This window comes from Protopterus annectens, chromosome 5.part0 (genome assembly GCF_019279795.1).
Source record: "Protopterus annectens isolate FY-2018-M chromosome 5.part0, PAN1.0, whole genome shotgun sequence".
In the NCBI taxonomy this organism is placed as follows: domain Eukaryota; kingdom Metazoa; phylum Chordata; order Ceratodontiformes; family Protopteridae; genus Protopterus; species Protopterus annectens.
The window spans coordinates 456720580-456744968 of NC_056735.1; the positions used below are offsets into that span (position 1 = coordinate 456720580).

A 24389-nucleotide genomic window follows, 5' to 3' on the forward strand; every position below is an offset into this window, starting at 1 on the left:
TGGGAAGGTGAAACCTTGCAGCTTGGAGTTTTTATCACTTACCTCAATCAAACAACCCCCTTTCTGAAGTTTACCTCTTCCAGTAGCTATAGTTCAACCACTTTCTTGGATATGCAGATTTCCAAGGACACCAACAATAATAGAATCACCACTGATCTGTTTAGAAAACTGACGGGGGTTTATTGTGGTTTATTACTCCACAGTAAAAGTCTTCATCCTGCAAAAACCAAGTATAGTGTGATAAAGTCCCAGGGCTATAGATTATTCAGAATGACCACTGAGATGGAACTGTTTTTGAGAAACCAGAACAACTTAGAGAATGATTTCCTAGTGAAAGGCTACAAAAGTCAGATATCATCCAGAAACCCATTACAGAACTGAAAAGGACTGAAGCACCTTCACTCAACCTCCACAGTAGGAGAAAGTAAAGAAATTCCACAGAGAATAACAAATGCAAAAATAGCTGCATCCTGATATACACTTTGGATTATCACAGTATCAAAAATGTTATTAAAGAAAACTGGGGCATTTTCACAGGAAATCCTTATCTGATTAACATCTTAGGTGAAGCCACATCCTTTGTTTACAGGAAGGCCAGGAACATAAGAAGTTTTCCTGAATTTAAGCCTAAACTATATGAGAGAAACACTAAAAGATGTGAAGCTAATTGTACATTTTGCATATTTATACAGTAAGGTGATCGTTTTTAATTGCCCTTATTTAACGAAAACCATTAAGACCAGTGCAGAGGTGACTGTAACATTACAAGAGTAATTTACAGGGCAGAGTGCAATGAATGTGATGCATATTATGTCAACAAGACTGTAAATAAACTTAAGAGTAGGATTTCACGTCATCTGGCAGAAATCTGCTCTGGATGCAAAAATAATGCACTAGCCAAAACCTTGCTCTGTATAAAAGACACACAGGTTTTAAGTTCCAGATACTGGATCACATAGACATGGACGATCTTGAAGGAGACATCCTGAATATGCTGGAAAACGTGAACTCATGTGGCAATTAAAGCTGAACTCTTTCAGGAAGCCTGGACTAAACTATTACTGTTCACTTGAAAGTGTACTGGAACTTAGAAAATTGCCACATTGTTTACATGACTTATTTTATTTTATTCTTAAAGTTGGTTTTAAATACCATGGTAAATAATTTTTAATATATATATATATATATATATATATATATATATATTTTGTTTCTATCATCACACATTTTTTCTCTTATTCTTTTTTTCCACTTTATTTCAAATGATGTTTAATAACAATACTAGCTAATTATACATTAATATTTTTGTAGATAGTGTTTTAGGTTTTTTGTACATAGATCTGAAGAAGTCTAAAAGGATGAAAGTAATCTTTGTTAACAATGGGTTATGGAAATAGAATATGGTTTGTACAATGGATTTTTTTTGCATGCAAAATGTATATGTATATATTTAAATATATATTTTAGATTGCTAAATGGTCTGAGGTTTATATATTTCCAACCATGTAGTATATTCTCGTAGATAAAATCAGACTAAATAATCTGATTAATAAGTGGAACCACATCATTATTAATTTTGTTTAAAGTACATAAGGGTTATATTATTATTACAGCTACTAAGAAGTGCAGGACCAGCTCGAATGTCACACTGATGGGGGAAGAGATGTGAATTTGTTAACATGTATACCAATATATTGTGTTTTACAGCACAATAAACCACTCCCATACCTGATAAAAAGAATATATATGGTTAGAGATGTGCATAAAATGTAGGTGTAATGCATGGATAGAGAATGGGCACATTGTGGTCATTATATTTTCATTTTCCTTAACATCAAACCTTTGAGGTGTGCCTGAATGACACTATAACCTAGGTGGGGGCTGTGGACAGTTTGGTCATTATACGTTTGCTGACAAATCTCAGAAGTGTGCATCCAAAGTCACTATAGCTTGTCTAGGACAATGTACTGTGTAAGAGCAACAAGCTGAAATTCATTACTTTGAATTGTTTTCACATTCACTGACAATCAAACATCATATGCATATACAAGTGTTTATTTTTTGGGGGGGATATGAGCAAATAGGCATTTTGCTATATACATGTGACAGCAACATGTTTAAATATTTTAGTGATTTTTGTTTGTTCTTTGTTTTGTTTCAGTCTGACAGCAGAGTGGTACATAGGGGTGAGAAGGCATGATATATATATATATATATATATATATATATATATATATATATATATGAAAGCACTTTACATAATCGAAATACTGAAATCTCGAATGTCATATGGTCGAGACCATATGATCAACATTTCAGTATATCGAATATGTAAAGTTTTAAAAAATAACACTTTACTTACCTTAAAACGTTACGTGCACACAGAGGCAAGGCTTCTTGTATGCTCTGTGTGTACGTAATGTTGTTATCTTTTTTGTGGTGTTGACAGGAAGTGGGAAATCTCCCGTTTTGCGCTTCCGCATACAGCGCAATATGGGAGATTTCCCTTTTCCCCACTGTAGTGCGATCTCGGAGTTGGTATATTTAAGTAGGGGGGTGGGGGGCACAGCCCCCCACATGGGGGGGTGCAGGTGGGTAAAGCCCCCCTGCAAAAGCAATGTTTGACTTTTTTTTTTTTTTGCGTTTCATTTTAGAAGTTCGAGTTTCCAAAACTCAATCTTTTGGTCTCGACCATGTGAGGTTCGAGATTTTGGGAATTCGATCTTCTAAAGTCAATCCATATATATATATATATATATATATATATATATATATATATATATATATATAGCTATCACAGCAGCTGCTTGCAAAATATGATTGTGGCCATTTCTGCCTTCATCCAAATATAGTAGCAGAGGGATACATAGAAGGTGACTATATCTGGGGGAGTAGGGAGATAGGCACTATTCTCAGAGGATATGTACTGTCTATTATTTGCATTATGAGCTGCTAGCTTGTGAGACAAAATTGAATTCTTTCTTGAAAGAAAAATAAAATAAAATTAAGCTTCTTTATTTTATCCTGCTTTTAGTTCAGAACATCAGTGGACAAAAGCTTGAAAAATAGCTCTAAAGTTCACCCCTGTGCCTTCTAGGAGTGTATCATTCCCCGGGCTTCTGGCTTAATTTGAATATTTATTCCACAGTTATTGCAGTGTACTCATGGCCAGTTCAGGAGTGATGAAAGGATGCAGGAAAAAGCAACATTGAATAAAAAAATTAAATGTCTTTATTTAGTCATGATTTTTTGTTTGGCTATCATTCAATCAAGATGTTAAGAAAAACTCAAGGGTACACCTTAGGACATTTATAACCCCCATGGCTTTTTTGGGGGGGGTCCTGGCTTTATTACTTTCTTTCCTCCACTGTTATAATGGTGAAGCTTCTTCTAGTTAGGGTGTATTGGAAGGCTGCAGGAAAAAGCTAAGAAATAAGAACACAAAGTGAGAAAATGTAAAAAAAAATTAATCTGCATGATGCGTACAAGTCATGACAGGGGACACAGTGGGCACTGAGGGATGTATATGTATGTGATGGGGAGGGGAGAAGGCAATGGAGCCCACTGAGCCCTTTGCCAGGGTTGCCATTTCAACTATGGCTGGCCCTGCTCTGATGCATTTCTATAGCACAGAGTATCAAAATAGCTTTAAAGAGGGTTTTCTTTTACACAGGATCATAGGATCATAGGAGGTTACTAGGCTAATGACCCTGGGGCCCTTACAAGCCTAGCCAAGAGTTTATCCCCAAAAAGAAACCTCAGTCAGCACCTGTCACCACTGTCAATGTGGGACACAGGTGGAATCTCTGGGACAAATTTGTGGCTTCGAATCCACTCATCAAGGCTGAGCTTGAACGAGGTCAGCAAGTGGATCTGTTTGACGTGTATAGAAAGTCTATTCCAGAGATGGGGCAGCCTATGGGAGACAAACCTGTCTCTACAGCATGTTTTGTTGATGTCGTATATTAGATTTAGGCCTTTTAAGCTGGTAATGCGTGAGGAGTTAGATTTATGGATATGGAGCATCTCTAGTAGAACAGGTTCGGAGATTGTCTTGTAGGCAAGACACAGATCACCCCTGAGCAATCTATATGATACACAGTAGAGTGATAGTGACTTCAGCCTGTCCACATAGGGGGCCAATGGATTCTCTCTGTTAAGTATTTCAGTGGCCTTTCCAGTTGCTGCAGATGTTTGGAGAGGTACATACCAAACGGGCCACTATACTCAGTTATTGACCTAATGAGGGAGCAGTATGTAGAGATAATAACCTTCTTTTTTCTGGATGCAATCCTTTTACTTATGACTTTTTACAAGAGTAAAAACAAAGTTTTCATATGGAATATGAGGAGATGTTCAGTACCTACTTAGTTGTGCAGTTAAATACATCATAGGTAGAAGCACAAAATGAGAAAAAATAAACAATATAGAAAAATATATTACCCACCACTCTCACAGATCTGATGTAACATAGCATTTTTATTTTGAAGTCATTGAATGAGTACTGCCTTATTTTCTACCTGCCAGTTAATTCATGTTTTCATTATATTAACAAAACATATTTAACCATATTTAACCACTGCTGCTGCAGTTTAACTCCAATGCAGACCATCTTAATATTAATAATGTATTTATTTTTTATTTATTTATTGACATTTGTTTACCGGGAAAGTCTGACTGGGTAATAAATGCCCATTTTCAGCAGAAAACCAGGGAGAAGAACTCCAGAGAGTTAAATAACATCAATTATACAAAAAAAACCCCATTAATATTTCAAAACGTACACGCTGATTGGTCAGCATGCACATTGTAAATCAGACTTATACTAATGGAAAAAGGTCCGGTCACCTGGACTTTTTCCATTAGTATAAGTCTTTTTTTTTTTTTCATGGACAGCAATGGAGAACAGAAGAGCTCCGTTGCTGTTATCTTGCTATGTTAAACGAGTTTAACATAGTGAGAAATCTTAAAAAAAGGCAACAGAGATCTTCCTTTCTCCGTTGCATTTTCTAAAGCTGTCTCACTATGTTAAACTTGTTTAACATAACGAGACAGCTTTAGAAAAAGCAACAGAGAAAGGAAGATCCCCATTGCTTCCTTTTAAGATATCTCGCTATGTTAAACTCTTTTAACATAGCGAGACACCTTTTTTAAAAAGCAACAGAGATCTTCCTTTCTCCATTGCTTCCACACATAGCTCTGATGCACTGCGTAACCATACGCATGCACAGTACATCAGAACTGCCGCAGAATACTGGACAGCTGTGGAAGGGCAGCAAGGAGGCATTATACAATGTCATTATTTAAGAAAAGTAAGGATTTTTTTTTCTTAAATAATGTCATTGTATAATAGCAATAACCCACTTCTGAGTGTGGGTAATGCTGGATTTACCTATGGTTGTCTTTGATTGGCCACTCAGGCTTCGCCCTCGTGACCAAATCACACCAACCGTGGGTAAATCCAGCATTACCCACACTCAGGCATGGTTTATTGCTTAAATAAAACACTTGTACAAATGTAATAATTAAAAAAAAGCATATGTGCATACAGTTTGATAGTGGAATACATAGGATACAACAAAAGCATTAGGAAACACCAGTGATGTAAAAACAGAAAGAATTATTAATATAGTTAGTCTACTATGACAGGAAATGAAAAAAATGTTTAAATGTGAAGTGGTGTGGGACAAACCCCATGATGCTATTAGTACAGCATGACAATATCTGGCTACTAAGCTGCTGGATAAGATTGCAAACGGGGGCGAAATTGAAGTGTATTAACCCACCAGATGTGCAGTAGCAAGCCCCGCCCAACTCCGCCTGTGACCATTTTGACTGCCCCTCCCATTGTTTGATTGAAAGATGCCACCAAAACACTAGGTAATATAGACCTATAAACAGATTAGCAAAATTATAAAGAAAATACAGAAAACATTATACGTATATACGTGTAATAGTAATTATATGCTTATTGCAAAATACTTGTGTACTGTTTTACTTTGATTAGAACCGAGGCCCAGACTTGCCCAACTTAAAGATCTTGACATGAAGTTTTGTATATCAAAATATTTGATTGTTAAAGGGGTGTGTTTATATTATGAATTCTGTATCTGTTTTGGCAGAACTTCTGACTATTACTTACAGTGTATTGTAAATTAGCAGCCACCCTCCCCAGAAGCAATGATTGTGCTTTTTAACAATGCACAGCTTTTTTCTGTAAATTCTTGTTACAAACTTTGATACTTAAAATATGAGATCTATTAATTTTAAATGCAAAATGTATGTTTTGGTTTTGTGTTGAGTAACCTGTTTACACATTTGATGTTGGTTGCTTGTAGTACAGATGGCTTTAAAACTGCAGGGAGGGATTTGAAATTTAATGTTTAAAAAGTTTTGGTATAGGATGGTCTACTGAGCCCAAACTTCGTTCCGACATATTTTTATCTTATTTGCATTTTACAAAAACAGATCTTTCTCTGTTTGGCAGGTTGACGGGAGAAAGGATTTCATGTCTCAGATCGTGTGTGTAGTGTAGATAAGTCGTTTAAGTGTGCTTGTTGATAGGAACTACGTGATTTGTACTCCTCAGCTTCAAACCAGTGAAGGTATCAGTTCCATTGTTTAGTGTTATTTGCATAGAGTTTTCAGGTGACTTAATGAGTAGTGGTAATATGGGAGTCTGGTGACAGACAGTAGCTTGTAGAAGCATGCATCCCCTCTAGTTAATTTTTTTTTTTTTTTACAGACACGCTAGTAAAATTTGCAGTGATGTGACCAGAAGTAGGGTCTCCCACTTTTCTCCAATGGATGTATGATGTACATACTGTTAAGTCACTTAAATAACCCTAAATACAGAAAACATACGTATATACGTATAACAGTAATTATATGTAATGTGCATGTCACCAAAACACAAGGTAATTGCACAAAAAGATTTGACAGATTATAAAGAAAATATGTGTATAACGTTTCTGATACATGACACGGATTTACCGTTACATTAGCATTGCGTGTCAATCACGGCATATTGCAGTTGTTAATCTCTGCCCCCGCATGATCACAGCGGGCACACCCATTCTTGCGCAAACTCGGTGGTGGGTTAATATACTTCAATTTCAACGCAAACGGTGATAAAAGACCTCTCAACCAATCTGGGACAAATTTCAACAGAATCAGGGACAAGTCAAGAAAAAATCAGGGACAATCAGGGACACTTAAAATATTAGTGCTATTAACTTGAACCATTGACAGAATCAGAGCATATGAATTAATACACATTTTATGAAGTAAACGAAGTCTATAACTCTTAATTATTGTCATTATTCATTAAATGTAATTCACCACCTTTCCTCCAAAAGTCACTAGTTTTAGAAGGGATTAAGAGGGACAGAGCTAAAATTTGAGTCAAAATCAGGGACGTCCCTGAAAATCAGGGACAGTTGAGAGGTATCTGAATAATAACTATAACAATAGTTTAAAATGTGGCTTGACCTTAATTTAAATGTTGTACTTTATTTAGTTACTGGTAATATCACTTAATCAGAAAATTTAAGCCCATTGGCTTTATACGTAGAACTCTTGAGCATTCTATTAGCTTTTTTAGAACAATATAAATGTTATGTAATAATATATAATATAATAATACATATATATATATATATATATACTATATATATATATATATATATATTATATATATATATTATATATATATATATATATATATATATATATATATATATATATATATATATATATATATATATATATAATGTCAATATAAATGATTCAGTGTAATACAAATTCAACTTGTTGTTCCTTTGGCTTTTCCCAGTTAGGGGTCGCCACAGCGGGGTCTGCTAAAGATTGGCAGTACATTTTCACAGAGCCAGCTCAACGCCCAACAACGCATATTTTTTGAACGCCACGCAGAAGGCGCTCCAGGCAGCCGAGAATGGAACGAGAGAACCTCTTGCTTTGAGACGACAACGCTGCCACTGCACCTGTCTGTAAAGCAAATTCAACTAAAGTTTAAAAATACTGAATTGCAAACTATATTCATAAGTAAACTTTACAGACTGCAAATAATACACGTCAAGGAATTGCTTCTGGGTTCATATTGCTAAAGTAATCGCGTGCCAAGTCTTTAATGAATATATGCATGGGCCAATCAGGTTGAAGGGGTGCGCGAATTACATTTGGGCTATAAATTCCGGTGCTAGAAACAGCTGTGGTATTCATCCCAGATAGTTGTTGAGTGTCATCCACATCTATAGGTCCTGCTTCTTGCTTTGAGACATGAATCCTGCTAGTGAAGGCAAAAGTACCACATCTAAGAAAGATGCTGGGAAACTCCAAGGTGATCCAAAGAACAGTAACGGCGGTGATCCGAATTCAGACGGGAATAGTACTAGTACTTGTCAAGCAGGTAAGAGGAATGCCCTCAGTCATAGCACAACATCTGTGGCCTCTTTTGACCTCTGAGGGGAAAATCGGGGACAAATCCAGAAATAATCAAAGGCAACAGGGGCACTTAAAAAGCAATATCGGTACTATTCATTTGATAGGTCAACAGAATAAGAGTATATGAGATAACGCACATTTTCTGAAGCAAATGAGTTAGTTAACTGTACTTCTTGTTATTATTTATCAAGTGTAATCTATTCACAAATTTCCAGATGGATTAGGAGGGACCGAGCAAAATTTTGAACCAAAATCGGCGATGTCCCTGAAAAGTAGGGACAGTTGATTGGTACGTACAGTTGCTGGAATTAAAAAAATATATATGGGAAACATGTACTGATTTATTAATATGCATACATTGGCAGGAAGAGACGGTTTACCTCTGATAAACCCGAAACCAAATTCATGGATGCCCACTCGGTATAACGCGCAGGCTACTTGAAGAGGTAGAACATGCCCTTGCCAATCCATCTCGACCTAATTAATTTATTACATATGCACACACACACACACACACACGCACGCACGCACGCACACACGCACACACGCACACACACTCATGTTTGTTGACTGTATTTTTCTTTCATTGTCACCGATAATTTATATTATTAGTGACGGGACAACTTCTCCGTTGCCGTCAGACAGGTAAGTTTACACAATTGAGAAGGTGTTTAGTTTTTTCTAATGCAGACATTCAAAGTTTCTAATTTCGTTTGTGACCTTGTTTGGTGTCTACGCTTTCGGGGACAGGAGAGGCTGTTCTCGTTGTCCACTAAACACGGTTCTTAAACGATAATTGATTCTGAAGGTGATATGCATTTGTAATGTACTGACTGGAAACATCGAAACACCTTTAAGTTCTAGAGAATATTTAACTACATGTCATAAAACGTTTATGAAGATAAATGCATTTTTGAAACTCCACACGTACATTCAAACTATACATAATTTCGCAGAATGTATAGATATTCACCTCACATGACATTTCTGATATGCCTGTCATAAAGTTTGTGGGGTGGCAAATCAGTTAGGGCAGCAGTCACTAAATAATGACTAAATAATCCTTCAGAAAAAATGCATGCATATAAAAATCTGTTAATCTACAATTTTTTAAGTTAATAAGAGTAGTTTTTAATATTTATATTTATTTTAGGGCTGTTGTCTCCCCATCATTTTTGCCTTTACCCCCGATTCTTGCTGTAAGAAATTGAGAGGTACCTCAATGGTCACTGGGTGAATAGGTATGGGAAATGAGACTATACAGTTAGATGGGGGCTGGAGGGACTCTAAGCAAGGTACTGACCTGGAGTGGGCAGGTACATGAAATATGCAATTATGCAAACAATTGCTTTCTATCTACCTTACTTTGATAACATTTATTATTACACTTTTATAATGTAAAAATGCTGTTGATTCAGAATAAAATGCTAACATTTTAGACCCATAGCTCTTGACTTTTTACCCCTATCTTAAGGGACAAAGCAGAAATAATTAGGAGATTGCAAATTAGGGGCACTTTTTAAATAGTGAAACTTTTAACTTAGGTTCATAGGTTCATATGTGTGCACTAGGCTAATAGTCCTGGGGCCTTTACACGCCTACCCATAGGATTACCCTGGCAATAGTGCCACCCGAACTTAGTTCCCAGTGTCTCTGTCAAGTAGAGCCAGTGGAGTTATCCCTGGGATGAATTTATCCCCGGGGTGAATTTTCTGTTTACCATCCACTCATTAAGATTTCTCTTGAAGAGAGTCAGATAGGTGCTCTGCTTGACATGTATGGGAAGTCTGTTCCATAGCATGGGCAGTCTCTGGGCTATGAACCTGTCCCTCCAATATGTTTTGTTAATTGTGGTAATGAGGTTGAGGTCTCTGGAGCGTGTGGTGCAGAGGGATTGGGATTTCTTTAGATGTGAGCCAGTTTTAAACCCACCTAGTGATATAGGGGTTGATGCCAAGCTTAGTGAGCTTTTCTATGATTCATGAGTGGGGAATGGTATCAAAACCCTTGGCCAGATCAAGGTAGGCTGTATGAACCACCTTGTCTTCATCCACAGCTTTGGTGACTGACACAAAGAAGTCGACCAAGTTGAGCAGGCATGATCTACCCTTTACAAAACAAAACTGTATGGAATCCAGAGTTTGGATATTCCCTATATCCTTGTTTATTAGGTCCATGATGATGTGTTCAATAGCTTTTCATATCAGACTCATCAGGCTAATGGGGTGGTAGTTCCCAGGGTCTGTAGTCACTCCACCTTTGTGAAGAGGGATGACTGTAGCAGTGCACCATTCGGTAGGGACAAAGCCTGAGGTGAGGCTGTGATTGAACAGGGTACACAGGTGAGGTGCCAGTTCACTCTGTAGTTCATGTAGAACACAACCAGGGATATTGTCAGGTCCCATAGAAGCTGTATTCTTGGCCTTGGACAGTGCTGTTTTCACCTCTGCAGCAGTAATATTGGGTGCCTGGCAATCTACTGGTATTGTGATTGGTCCTTTGGGGGGAGGGGGTAAAGTTGGCACTGAACCTGTCGGCCAGTATACTGGCAATATCTGTTGGCTCGGTATAGGAGGTACCATTGTGCAGTAGCTCAGAACAAATCTGGGTATTGCCATGGAGATTCTTTCCATAACTATGGAAGGCCTTGTGGTTGTCTTTACTATCTGCTGTAATTCTGTTTTCATAGCTAGCATTAGAGGATTTTATGGGAGATCTCAACTTTTTGTTGAAGCTGATAAGGGAGTTTTTCCAGTCTTGGGATTTCAACTTATTCCACATCAGTTTCCTTCTTCTGTCGTAGAGTTTGTTTATGGCAGGGGACCACGGGATTGGCTTCATGTTTTTGGAGGAGAGCGTCTTGGTTCTATTGGGTATGGCGAGATCCATGCATTTGTGTACGCGTTCCTACAGTGCATTGGTGTATAATTCTGCGGTCATGCAACTATTCTGCATTTGCATGGGTGCCATGAAGTTAGCCACCTCTATTTTTAGGAGCCCAAAGTTAGCTTTGGAGAAGTTTCTCATGGTGGTTACCTTTGAGGGGTGGTAGGTGGGAAGGATGTAGATTTCCAATGTGATTAGTTTGTGGTCAGATCTAACCAGGGAGGAGCTGACTGTTGGTGTAGAGCAATGGTCACCCATGTTAGTAATGACCAGGTCAAGGATGTTGCTTCCTCTAGTGGGGGTAAGAATGAGCTGGCCCAGGGCATTGGGATTAATGAACTCCAGGAAACACTGGGCAAGTGTATTGGTACATAGGTTCATAAGTGTGTACTAAGCTAATGGCCCTGGGACCTTTACAGGCCTAGCTGTAGGATTACCCTGGCATAGTGCCACCCGACCTTAGATCCCAGAGCATCTGTCGAGTAGAGCCACTAGAGTTATCCCTGGGGTAAATTTTCTGTTTCCCATCCACTCATCGAGATTTCTCTTGAAGAGAGTCAGCAAGTTGCTCTGCATAACATGTATGGGAAGTCTGTTCCATAGCATGGGCAGTCACTGGGTTATGAACCTGTCCCTCCAGCATGTTCTGTTAATTGTGGTAATGAGACTGATGTCTCTGAAGCATGCGGTGTGGAGGGATTGGGATTTCTTTAGATGTAGCATTTCTAACAGAGCTCTAAGTAGGCGATATGACACAGAGAATAGCTGGAGTTTTTTTAGTCTGTCCATATAGGACAAGTGTTTAAGGCCTAGGATCCTCTTTGTGAGGTACTTTTGTGGCCTCTCCAGTTGTTGCAGGTGTCTAGTGAGGTATATGCCAAATGGGGCATTGTACTCAATGATTGACCAAATGAGGGAAGAATAGAGGGAGACAATGACCTCTTTCTTCCTGGATGCAAAACCCTTAGTAATGAGATGTACCCATAGAAGGACTTTCTGACCACAGTGGCAATGTGGTGATCAAAAGAGAGGTTGCTGTCAATCTGTGTTCCCAGATCTCTTATAACATCTTCTGTGTTCAGTTGACTACCATCAATGTGATAATTCATGGGAACTGAGTTTTTCCCAAATGGGATGACATCACATTTTTTGGCATTGAGCTTAAGGCCATGGTTCTGACACCAGTCGTTGGGCTCAGTGAGGCCATTCTGTAGGATGTCAACATCACTTGAGTTAATAATAGCTCCCAAATTGCAATCATCTGCAAACGTTGTTAGCCAGAGTCCCTTCATGTTGGCCTGGACTTCAGAGAAGTAGATAACAAACAGGAGAGGACCCAGGTCCTGGTCCAGAGCATTGGAATTAATGAACTCCAGGAAACATTGGGTAAGTGTATTGGTACATGAGTAGTTTACCCAGTTAATGGAGGGGTAGTTGAAGTCACCTAGTAAGAGAGTGTTAGCTTGGACCCTAATATTCTCCAGGGTGCTAAGGAACATGGAGTGTGAGACTTGGGACATGGTTGGGGACCTATAGCAGGCTACGATCTGAATTGCTATCTTACCCAATGTTAGCTGCACCTGAAGTATCTCTGATGGTTTATGTTGGGCTACCAGTCTGGAGGTGTGCGCATCCTTTATAAATATGGAAACACCACAGCCTTTGGAGCTTTGGTCCAAGTTCTGGGGCTGAAAGGTGTAGAATGAGTTATAGCCTGCTAGTGCAGGGGTGCTTTCTGCTGCCTTGAACCAGGTCTCTGTTACAGCACAAATGTCGATGTTCTCCATTTTAAAGAGTGCCTTGAGTGAGTGCATTTTGAGATTTAGACTTCTAGCGTTGAGCAGCATAACCCTCAGACTGCATTTGTTTGTAACTGTTACAGTGGTAACTTGGTCTTTGGAGCACCACCTAAAAAAGGTACTATAGGGGTGCAGGAGCCTTAGCCAGTATCTGGAAGCCCAGGGGTGACAGATGCAGGCCATCTCTGGCAAAGTATTGAGGTCTGTAAGTCATGTCATCCTAGGCAAACAGATACTGGATCCCTTAGAATGACAGCAGAAACTTAGCCAGTTGTTGAAATCAATAATTTTTTGCTTGTACTGTGGTATCATTCTGGGTGATGGTAGGATGCTGCTCAGGGCAAGGGTCATACCCACTTGGGCTACATAATCCAAGAGCTCCTCCATGTTTCTTTTCATGTAGTCCAGGGAGGTATGTCTCAGGTCATTCACACCCACATGTACAATGACAGAGTCATATTTGTACATGTTGTTGAGGGGACCTGAGTGTGTGCGTCATGTGACAGTTCCTGGCACCTGACAGTCAGCTGACTGTTACTTTCTCCTTATTCAACCTAGTAAGTGGAACATCAGTGTGCCTCACTATCGAGTCACCTACGACTAGTGTGTTAGGCATTGTGTTTTGCCTTAGGGGCTTTGGTTGAGTGGCAGACTGTTTAGGATAGTTATGTATCTCGTGATTACTGCTGTGTTGTGGTGGTTGAGGGCGTTACTGCCTTAGAGGTCTCTGCTGCTTGGGTAGATTTTTATTGAGAGCCTCCATGAAGGTGGGTGTGTGATTTGTGTTTTTATGTGAAGGCAGTGCTGGTGTGTGTTCGGGAGGGCTATGTGTTCCATGTGGTGCGGTGAAAGTGTTGACCTTCTCCTCTTGACCAGCTATTCCAGTCCTGGATGGAGAGTGCTTGGCTTCCAGTTTGGATATATAAGTGCATCTCTCACAAGTCTGAGTGTTGGAAAGTAAAAGGAGAGGGTTGTGGGTGTACATGAGGCAGTTGCTACATTGCTTCAGGAAGCCCAAGTTCACCAGGTTAATAGGAGAAAGGACAAAGAACTCACCTTTAGACATCCCTGGAGGAGTGAGCATTGATAATAAGTTCTAGATCTGTTTCCTTATAGAACATTTAGTGCTGGTAGCACTTTTGTGTTCTAAAATAATTGGTACAAGAAGTCTGGTAAAGTGCTAGACTAATAAGCTAGTATAAATGCAGGAGAGGAGAGACCGAGTAGATTTAAAGGAAAAATTGAAGAGCAGACTCTGGCACCACTCATAAGCTTACAAACAGTCCTGGATACAGCAAGTCTGTATCTGGACTAGACTAGTTACAGGAAAGGTGAGAAACAAGTGCAAACATGGACTTTTAAACTGGAAAGTTGAGAAAGATGGAAAAACTGTCCAAAAAGCCAATAAACTACAATTTCTGGGCCAGGAACCACTCCTCTTGTGGTAGATTAGCTACCTAGTGCGTAAAACTCCCACTGATAAGCTAGAAGGCTTCCATCCAATACAAAAAGACTTGGGAGGCTCAGAAGCTTACAGACAGTGTTGGGCATAGCAAATCCATATCTGGACTAGACTAGTTACAGGAAAGGGGGAAACAAGCGCAAATACAGGCTTTTGAGCTAGAAAGTTGAAAGTGATGAAAGAAACTGCCCAAAAGGCCAATAAACCACAATATATGGGCCAGAAACCACTCTTATGGCAGATAGGCTACCTAGTGCTTACCACTCCCACTGATAAGCTAGAAGGCTTCCCTCCAACACAGAAAGGCTTGGGGGGGGCTCAGAAGCTTACAAGCAGTCCTGGATACAGCAAATCTATATCTGGACTACACTAGTTACAGGAAAGGGGGGAAACAAGTGCAAATGCAGGCTTTTAAATCAGAAAGTTGAGAGAGATGGAAAAACTGCCCAAACGGCTAATAAATACATAAGTAGTTTACCCAGTTAATGGAGGGGTAGTTGTAGTTGAAGTCTCCTAGTAAGAGAGTGTTAGCTTGGACCCTAATATTCTCCAGGGTGCTAAGGAACATGGAGTGTGAGTCTTGGGACATGGTTGGAGACCTATATCAGGCTACGACCTGAATCGCTGTCTTACCCAGTGTTAGCTACACCTGAAGTATCTCTGATGAGTTATGTTGGACTACCAGTCTAGAGGTGTGCGCATCCTTTATGAATATGGAAACACCACTGCATTTGGAGCTTTGGTCCAAGTTCTGGGGCTGAAAGGTGTGGAATGAGTTATGACCTGCTAGTGCAGGGGTGCTTCCTGCTGCCTTGAACCAGGTCTCTGTTCCAACACAAATGTCGATGTTCTCCATTTTAAAGAGTGCCTTGAGCGAGTGCATTTTGAGATTTAGACTTCTAGCGTTGAGCAACATGACTTTCAGATTGCATTTCTTTGCAGCTGTTACAGTGGTAATTTGGTCTTTGGAACTCCACCTAAAAAAGGCACTATAGGGGTGGCAAGAGCCTTGACCAGTATCTGGAAGTGCAGGGGTGACAGATGCAGCTCATCTCTGGCAAAGTATTAAGGTCTGTAAGTCATGTCATCCCAGGCAGACAGATACTGGTTCCCTTAGAATGACACCAGAAACTTAGCCAGCTGTTGAAATCAATCATTTTCTGCTTGTACTGTGGTATCATTCTGGATGATGGTAGGATGCTGCTCAGGGCTAGGGTCATACCCACCTGGGCTACATAATCCAAGAGCTCCTCCATGTCTCTTTTCATGTAGTCCAGGGAGGTATATCTCAGATCATTCACACCCAGATGTACAATGACAGAGTCATATTTGTACCCGTTGTTGAGAGAACTGAGTGCGTGCATTATGTGGCAGATCCTGGCACCTGACAACTTAGTGAGTGGGACATCAGAGTGCCTCACTATTGAGTCACCTATGACTGGTGTGCTAGGCATGTTGTTTTGCTTTAGGGGCTTTGGTTGAGTGGCACACTGTTTAGGAGAGTTATTTGCCTCATGATTAGTGTTGTGTTGTGGTGGTCGGGGGCATTTCTGCCTTGGAGGTCTCTTCTGCTTGGGTATTGAGAGCCTCCATGAAGGTGGATGTGTGGCTTGTGTTTTTATGTGAAGGCAGTGCTGGTGTGTGTTCTGGAGGGCTATGTGTTCCAATTGATGTGGTGCAAGTGTTGACCTTCTCCTTTTGACCAGCTATTCCGGTCTTGGCTGAAGAGTGCATGACTTCCATTTTGGATATATAAGTGCATCTCTTGCAAGTCTGAGTGTTGGAAGGTAGGAGGAGAGGGTTGTCTGTGTACATGAGGCAGTTGCTACATTGCCTCAGGATGCCCAAGATTACCAGGTTAATAGGAGAAAGCACAGGGTACTGACCTTTAGACATGTCTGGAGGGGTGGGCATTAATACGTACTGGAGCTGTTTCCTTGTAAAAGGTTTAGTGCAGGTAGCACTTTTGTGTGCTACAATAATTGCTACAAGAAGTCTGGTAAAGTGCTAGACTAATAAGCTAGTATAAGTGCAGGAGAGGAGTGAACTAGTAGATCTAAGGAAAAAATTGAAGAGCAGATTGTGGCACTGTCTAGAAACATACAAACAGTCCTAAATACAGCAAGTTTGTATCTGGACAAGGCTAGTTACAGGAAAGGTGTGAAACAAGCACAAACGAGGGCTTTTAAACCAGAAAGTTGAAAAAGATGGAAAAATTGTCCAAACGGCCAATCAATGACAATTTCTGGGCCAGGAACCACTCCTCTTGTGGTAGATAGGCTACCTAGTGCTTACCACTCCCACTGATAAGCTAGAAGGCTTCCCTCCAACACAGAAAGGCTTGGGGGCTCAGAAGTTTGCACACAGTCTTGGACACAGCAAATCAGTATTTGGAGTAGACTAGTTTCAGGAAAGGGTGGAAGCAAGAAAGCAGATAGAAAAAGAGAAGTGTGAATTAGCATTTATTTTCCTGAAATAATGCACGTCTGTAATTGTAATGTTTCTAAGTATTTACTAAGAATTATCAGTATTTACTTTGCTGGGGAGGCCACAAAAGTTCCTCACCAAAAGGATAAAGGGTCTCAAACATCTGTCCTATGCTGCCCGACTGAAAGAACTCCAGCTCTATTCAGTCGCTTACCGCTTGCTCAGAGGAGACCTTTGCCTAACATACAAGGCCATGTCAAACCCAGATTTGATGAATATGCTTCACCTCAAAAAATCTAGATCCGTCAGAGCCACAAGGGCGGGAGACTTAAACCTCGACACGGCTATTAATAGGACGTGCTGGAGGGATAGATTCATCACCCAAAGACTCCCTATGCTGTGGAATAAAATCCCGGTATATGTGAGGCAGAGCACCTCGCTGGCCTTGTTCAAGAGAAATCTTGACCAATGGATGGGAGATCACAGATATACCCCAGGGATTACCTCAGTGTCACTGCTCGACAGAGGCACAGCAAAATAATGGGTATAGTTCCCCATACTAAAGGGGTGGCGTAAGCCACAAAACTATGGGCTAGGCTTGTAAATGCCCTCGGGCAGATAGCCTAGTATGAACCTATGAACCTATTGAATACATAATCGTTTCTCCAGAAATTTTTTAGTTTTTTGGGGGGGGCTAGGCAAAATTTTGAACTTGAATTAGGGACATACATAAAAATTAGATGCAGCTGAGAGGCATGTGTAGGACACAAAAAAAAATGAAAATATAGGGAGTGTGACAAATCACTGAAGGTAGTTTGAACCAAATGAGGAAGGACTGAAGTATACTCACTGAAACTACTGTCTTTCTCCACTGCTGTGTAATCTTGGAGTTGGTGTATATAAGTTCTTTGGAGTGGGTGTATCCCCCCACATGGGGATTGCAGGGTGGCTTGCTCCCCTGTGAAAAAAAGGGTTTGTTTGGATGTTTGCTGAATGTAGTTTCAGTGAACATTTTTCAGATGATTTCCATTCACCAAAACTACTTTCAGTAAATCAACATGAATCCAAAATATGCACAAATACAAAATGTACCCTGGCCAGATTATCTGCAAAATATTAGAAAAACATTAGATTGCAAGAATCTTAATCATACGGTGAAGCATTTGATATATCCCCACTCCAGTTTCTCCAAATAACTGAAGTTAGGTACATCAGTAGTGCTGCTTCTGGGAACTTTTTCTATATTACACCAGTGGTCATATCTAAGAACTCTGTGCACAGTTTTAATAAATGTGACCTTCTGTTTCAAACTCACAAATAAAAGAGGGAAATCAAGAAGAAATACATGGCTTTTCTGCAAGTAATGGTAGCATCTGATGCAATTGCAATAAACAGCAATGGACTGGTTGGGGGGTTGGTGATTAATGTAACCCTCTTAGGCTAATAGGGAACATTATTGTAACATTTAACAACACAGGAACAAATGACAAATGGAATATATTTGGGAATGGTTAATATGATACAGGGAATATCATGTACTACATGTTAAGAGAATGATTTTAATGACTGATTGCCATGAAGCATGTTTTCTAATCCTATAGTACAAGACATTTCATATATCATTCACCAGATTCCCTATTCTTTCCATTGATATATATATATATATATATATATATATATATATATATATATATATATGTGTGTGTGTGTGTGTGTGTTTCCTGCAAAAGGTCACGTGTTTGCTTGGTTGACAGCTGTTTACTCAGTTGTTTATGACTAACTAGGCAGCTGGTTGACAGGTTCCAAGACTACATAACCCATGTTTGTGTGATCTCAGAGTTAATTAATTTGGGGGGAGGTAAGATCGTTGCAGGGGTCCATGCCCCCCTGTGTAAAACAATGCTTTTATTTATTTATTTTTAAATTTCAATTTTGGACATGCAGAGGCTGTTTTTCAAAGCACGAATAGTTGCATGTCGATGTCATTTTGTACATTTGTACATCAATATTTTACATGCCAACATTAAGTATATTCTGTCCTTAGAAATACATCTATACATATAAATATATATGTGCGTGTCTGTCTTTTGTTGTGTGTTATCTATGTAAGTGTTTGCACAAGCTTTTTCTCTTCACAGGTTTTTAACCTTGAGTACATTGTTCCGTATGTCATACAAGCATCCATTTCTTTTTATTTCCAAACATCTTTATTAAATTTTCACATGACAAAGGCGATCTTACCTTTATATAAATGAAAAACATACAAAATAATACCATTTTAGTTGCAAACAGTTTACATTACAGACACCACTGAAACAACTGTAGTTGCAAACATTATACATCACTTATAAACCATCCAGTCATTGTCAGTTAAGCATTATATGGCTCATTCAAATCCTGCCTTTTAAACCTCATTCCTGCTCTGCATATATTGTCCCCACACTTCCCATTTTTTCCTATGTAGTTTGCTCCTTCCCTTTTCTAAGCATCCCAATTCCAGTTGTTTTATCTGTGTTACTATATTCACTACTTCTCATAAAGTTTGTCTAGACTTTGATTTCCATTTTCTAGTAATTGCTTTTTGGCAGCCACCATAATAAGTCTCAGCAAGGCTTTACTATGTCTAGACAATTCCAATTCTGTAGCTGTGCTGAAATAGCACTTTTGTCTTGTTGAAATAGTTTAATTTTGTTGGTTGAAATGCAAGTGTTTATCTTGTATAAAGATATCGAAGAAGCATAAACTAAGGTAAAATACAGGGAAGAGCAAGAAGGTACTTTGCAGTGGTTGTATGCTTGGAGATCTGAATAATGCCATAGTTATAGATTCAGAGACATTCCAAGGCCACTCTCATGAACATTCTTGGCCTATCAGTTCTCTCCCTGACACTGCACCTTCTTTCCCCAGGAGGGCCATACCAGTCACTCCTGAAATAAATTTGTGTTTAATCATCCAGTCATCTAATTTATATTTAAATGAAGATAGTGAGTCTCGTTGCGTGACATGAAAAGTAAGCTTATTTCAGAGGACTAGGAGGCACTAGGTTATAACACTTCTACTTTGGTTTATTTATGAAGTAAAAAAAAAACAGTATGGATGTTTTCATAAAGGCACATTTTAACATAGGGAATGCTGACAGTTTAAGCCTGAGTTCTTTCATTTCAGAATGTGTTGCAAAGAGTCCCAGTCACAATCATTTTTATTATTTGGGGGATATTGTACGGGTCTGCTTTAATTAACCGAAAGCTAATTCCAGCAAATGCAAATCCATTGACACATATACATCGAACTGCGAAATGAGCAAACTCACAAAACCGCAAAACTCAAAATACCGATTTGTCATATTTGGCCAACCCCACCGCCCGGAACACACTACCCACCCAAACAAAATAAATAAACCACAAACATACACCAACCAAAACCCTACTTCTAACCCTACACTAAACCCCACATACACCACTATCTATGCACTCTCCTTAACCCCTCCCTAACCCTAAGGTCCGTAACTACCACACACTTACCCTACAGAGCTATACCCAAACAAAATAAATAAACCACACACATACACTAACCAAACGCCTACCTCAAACCCTACACTAAACGTTAAATACATTACCCATATTACATTACCTATCTATGCACTTACACCCTAATGTCCGTAACTATCGCACACTTACCTTACAGATCTGTAGCTCAGATCGGCCAACCAAAACACTTCCACATTTCAAATTTTGCAGTAATTTTGCGGTTTTGTGAGTTTGCTTATTTCGCGGTTCGATGCGTTTGTGTTGATGGATTTGCATTCGCTGGAATCAGCTTTTGGTTAAATAAAGTAGAACCATATTGTACAAATTATGGCTGATTTACATTATAACAAGTAGGCTAAAATAATATTTAACATAATATATAGAAAGATCAATATAAATCTAAAATAGTTCTATGTTCCCTAAACCTTCTACTGCCATAATAGGGAGAAGCACCAACTGAAGCCGAATATTCTGAAGGGTAGATCCTTCTTTCAGTGACATGAATATTTCTGTTTAGATTAACTTGTTAAGTAGTCTCTTTCAATAGAAAGCTGTAGAACTGTCTAAAGCGAGGCAGCATTGTCATGCTATAAATATTGTTTTAGTGATTCTTCTTCTGAATTCCCCTCATTTTCTTCTTTAAATAAGTATCTTGAGGCTTCGAGCAAGCCTGTTTTGTGCAACCTTTGTATAGTTCAGAAATTTTTTTTGCGGGTCTCAAAAATGTATTTTATAGGATTTATAAACAGTAATGCCTTAAATTAGGAATGCAGTCCTGCATCATGGGCAGGTTGAACAGACAATATAGTTATTGCTGATGTAGTCTTTTGTCTGGATATGTGTATGAAAGTCTAGCTGATTCATTGTAAGACATATATGGGAGTGTTGAAACTTGACCCTGTTATTCTATATGAACTGAATGATGGTATTAAAATGTTGGATGTTTTAGGGTACAATGTCTGATATGTTTCTATATATTTATATATGTGTAAGTCATAATACTTTTTACAGCACAAAATTTGCTGTGCATTAACTCTTGGCCGGAAGGCAGCTTATCTTGTTTACCTAGATGAGGAACCCACTTAGCTCTTGCATCTTAGTTTTATGGTTTGTGAGTTAAAAGGTTCCCCATCTGAGACATGGTCACAGTAGAGGCCCTCCTTTCAAAAGTGCACTACTCTAGGCAGGTTCACAGAATGAGCAGATAGGTTAGGTATGTGGAAGTGGGCAGGGTCCTAGAGTCTAGTTTTTCTTTTGATCTAGTACTTCTGCCACCAAAATGACATACTCAGTATGTGACTTTGTGGGGCAACCTGATTTTTTGCAAGAAGTGTTCCCTCTTCTTTTTCTATTTTTGATATATTGCTCCTACTAGAGAGTAGGAACTTCAGACATCTAATGTTAATCATGTTAAGAAATGTATTGTCAAATGGAGGAGAATATCCAGGTGTCAGAAAAATTGAGATGCTCTGCTCCAGACATGTGGATGCAAAATATTCTGCATTTTGGATGCAGGAAAGACCTGTATCTTTAATAAGACTCATTACCTCATTCTCCCTTCATTATCATCTCACTGAAGCATTGATTGTCTTTCCTTTGATGTAAAATCTATTATGTCAGCAGGGTGGCAAGGTTCTGCAACTGAGCTCCTCAGTTTACATGCAACAGTGTAGTTGCTGTGGTTTTAGTCCCAATTATAAAGATTTTTTTAGAGGTAGTGGTAAAGGTTCTACAAGAAAGTAGAAAACCTACCACCTGAAAATGTATTTGTCAGTAATGAAGGGGTTTATTCACTTGTGGTAGAGGAAATATTTGGAGACAGATCCAATTGATTCACCAATGTTTTTTTGATTTTTAGCCCAGTTGTCATGTCAGAATCTATCATTAGGCCTATTTTGAAGCACACTGTTCAGCTTTGTAATTATGCTTGTCTTGGATTCCTGCATGTGCCAATCCTCCTGTTGTGAGCCTTTCTTCATTGGACTTTTATATTTTAGGACTCCAAGAAAATAAATAGTTCCAGTAAGGGATGTTAGCTTTGATCTAGGAAAGTCTCAGCAACAATATTTTTAGAACTGGCAGAATCATAGGGCCTTATATTTCTAAGCTGAAAGAATACACTACATTAGTTAACAGAGCTACAGAGATACAGACCTGACTATGCTCCATGTTCATTTTTTTACAGAAATAGCATAGTTTTGGCTACTAACCCCCATTTATGCCTAAAATTATGCAAGTAACTGCTCAGATTCAGGAAATTAAACTCCCTTTTTATGACGATCCTCAAAACTTTGAAGAGTGGCTTGTTTTGCTGTATGGGCTCCAAAAGGTTACTTGAACTCTACAGTGGAAGGATTAAAGTTATAAGAAAATGAGATTGACTGCTTATTTATTTTGGCTCTATAAATTAGGAATTAAAAGAGGGAAATTGACTATTACCACATATGCTTTATAGCTGCCATTGCCTGCTATTGTGGTGATATAAATTGTGTAGGCACCTTTGAACCCTTGAAGGCCTAATTGAAGGCACATGGCAGTAAAGTAGCTTTGGTGTCCACAATCTTTTTCAAAGGTCTTCCTCATGCAGCATTTGGAGGCATAGCCGGCCTTAGGCATAGGCCAACTAGGCAGCTGCCGAGGGTGCTACTCTAGCAGGGGTGATTTTCCAGTAAACTGGATGGTGTAAATAGACCAGGATAGGGGCACTAGGTGGTGTGGGTGTGGGGTGTTGTGGAGCCCTTTTGCCTAGGGCACTCCTTTGACCTTAGGACAACCCTGTTTGGCAGGGTGGGGGGCTTGTTTCTTTGTATGTTCATCAGATAGTACAAGTTAAATTGCCATTTGAAGGCAATGAGTGTTATTTGTAGAATTCCATATGGGTCCCACATAAATTGTACAGCTGTAGCTACAGTACTTTACTGTAACATTAATTTCTTAACCGATCATGGATGTAGATATATCATACAGTTATGTGAGAAACTTGCACAACACTAGATACAGTAGATGTCCAAAGCCATTGCTTACTCTCTAAAGTTTCATCCTCCTGTCCTGATAATTGTAGATGTATATGTAGTCTGAAGCTCATTGTTATATATTTTTAAAAGCTGTGTTCCTGATTCTGTAATTTGTTGACGCTTGTTTGGTAAAGATAGAAGTGGCTGAAAGATGGTTATTTAGTCTTCATGGCCTCTTGTCAGGTGGGTGCCAAGGAAAGAATGTGCTTAATGAATTTTTGATACTTTTCAGTGCAAAACTTATATAGTGCATGACTAATTAAGCTGTTCACCGAATATAATTTCATAGCTACAACACAATACCTTTTCACTTCAACTAAGACTGGACAAAGAGAATGCACCAAGGATCGGAATCCCAAAATTGCATCTGTCAAAGAAAAACTGCCAAAAAACACTTTTTAAGTGTTTTTTTTTTTGAAATGCGGCAAATGACCCAGCACTCCCTGACCTAGGGGAGAAGCCCCCGCACCTCCCCAAACTTAAAAATTCTAATCTTATGGTCACACTAACTCAAAAAATGAAGACATTTCCAGAAAAAGGCATCCCTGCCAGCACAACTCACCAACAGTGATTTCCTGTGGGAGAATGCAGCTCGTCGATAGGTCGAACCTTGGGCAATTGAAGCCTGGGTGTTCAGTTTTCACCCACCAGTAGGTTACCCTACCTTTTCCATTACCTCTTAGAACATTATTAATATCAATGTTCATTTTAAATTAATTACCTATTTTAAATAAAACAGATACTTTAAGAGCGTTTATTGTTCACCTAGAAAGCATTATTATCTAGTCAGGGAAAATACATATATACTAAT

At 39.1% G+C, this 24389-nt stretch overlaps 1 protein-coding gene across 1 annotated transcript in view; it reads left to right on the forward strand.

Annotated features, from left to right (window-relative positions):
* Positions 1-8258: 8258 nt before the first annotated feature.
* Positions 8259-24389, forward strand: part of LOC122802678 (cytidine and dCMP deaminase domain-containing protein 1-like) — a 1178769-nt gene continuing 1162638 nt past the window's right edge. Inside the window, exon 1 of the mRNA XM_044072393.1 lies at positions 8259-8428. Coding sequence (XP_043928328.1) covers positions 8299-8428 — 130 coding nt within the window. The 5' untranslated portion in view covers positions 8259-8298. The remainder of the gene's footprint in view (positions 8429-24389) is intronic.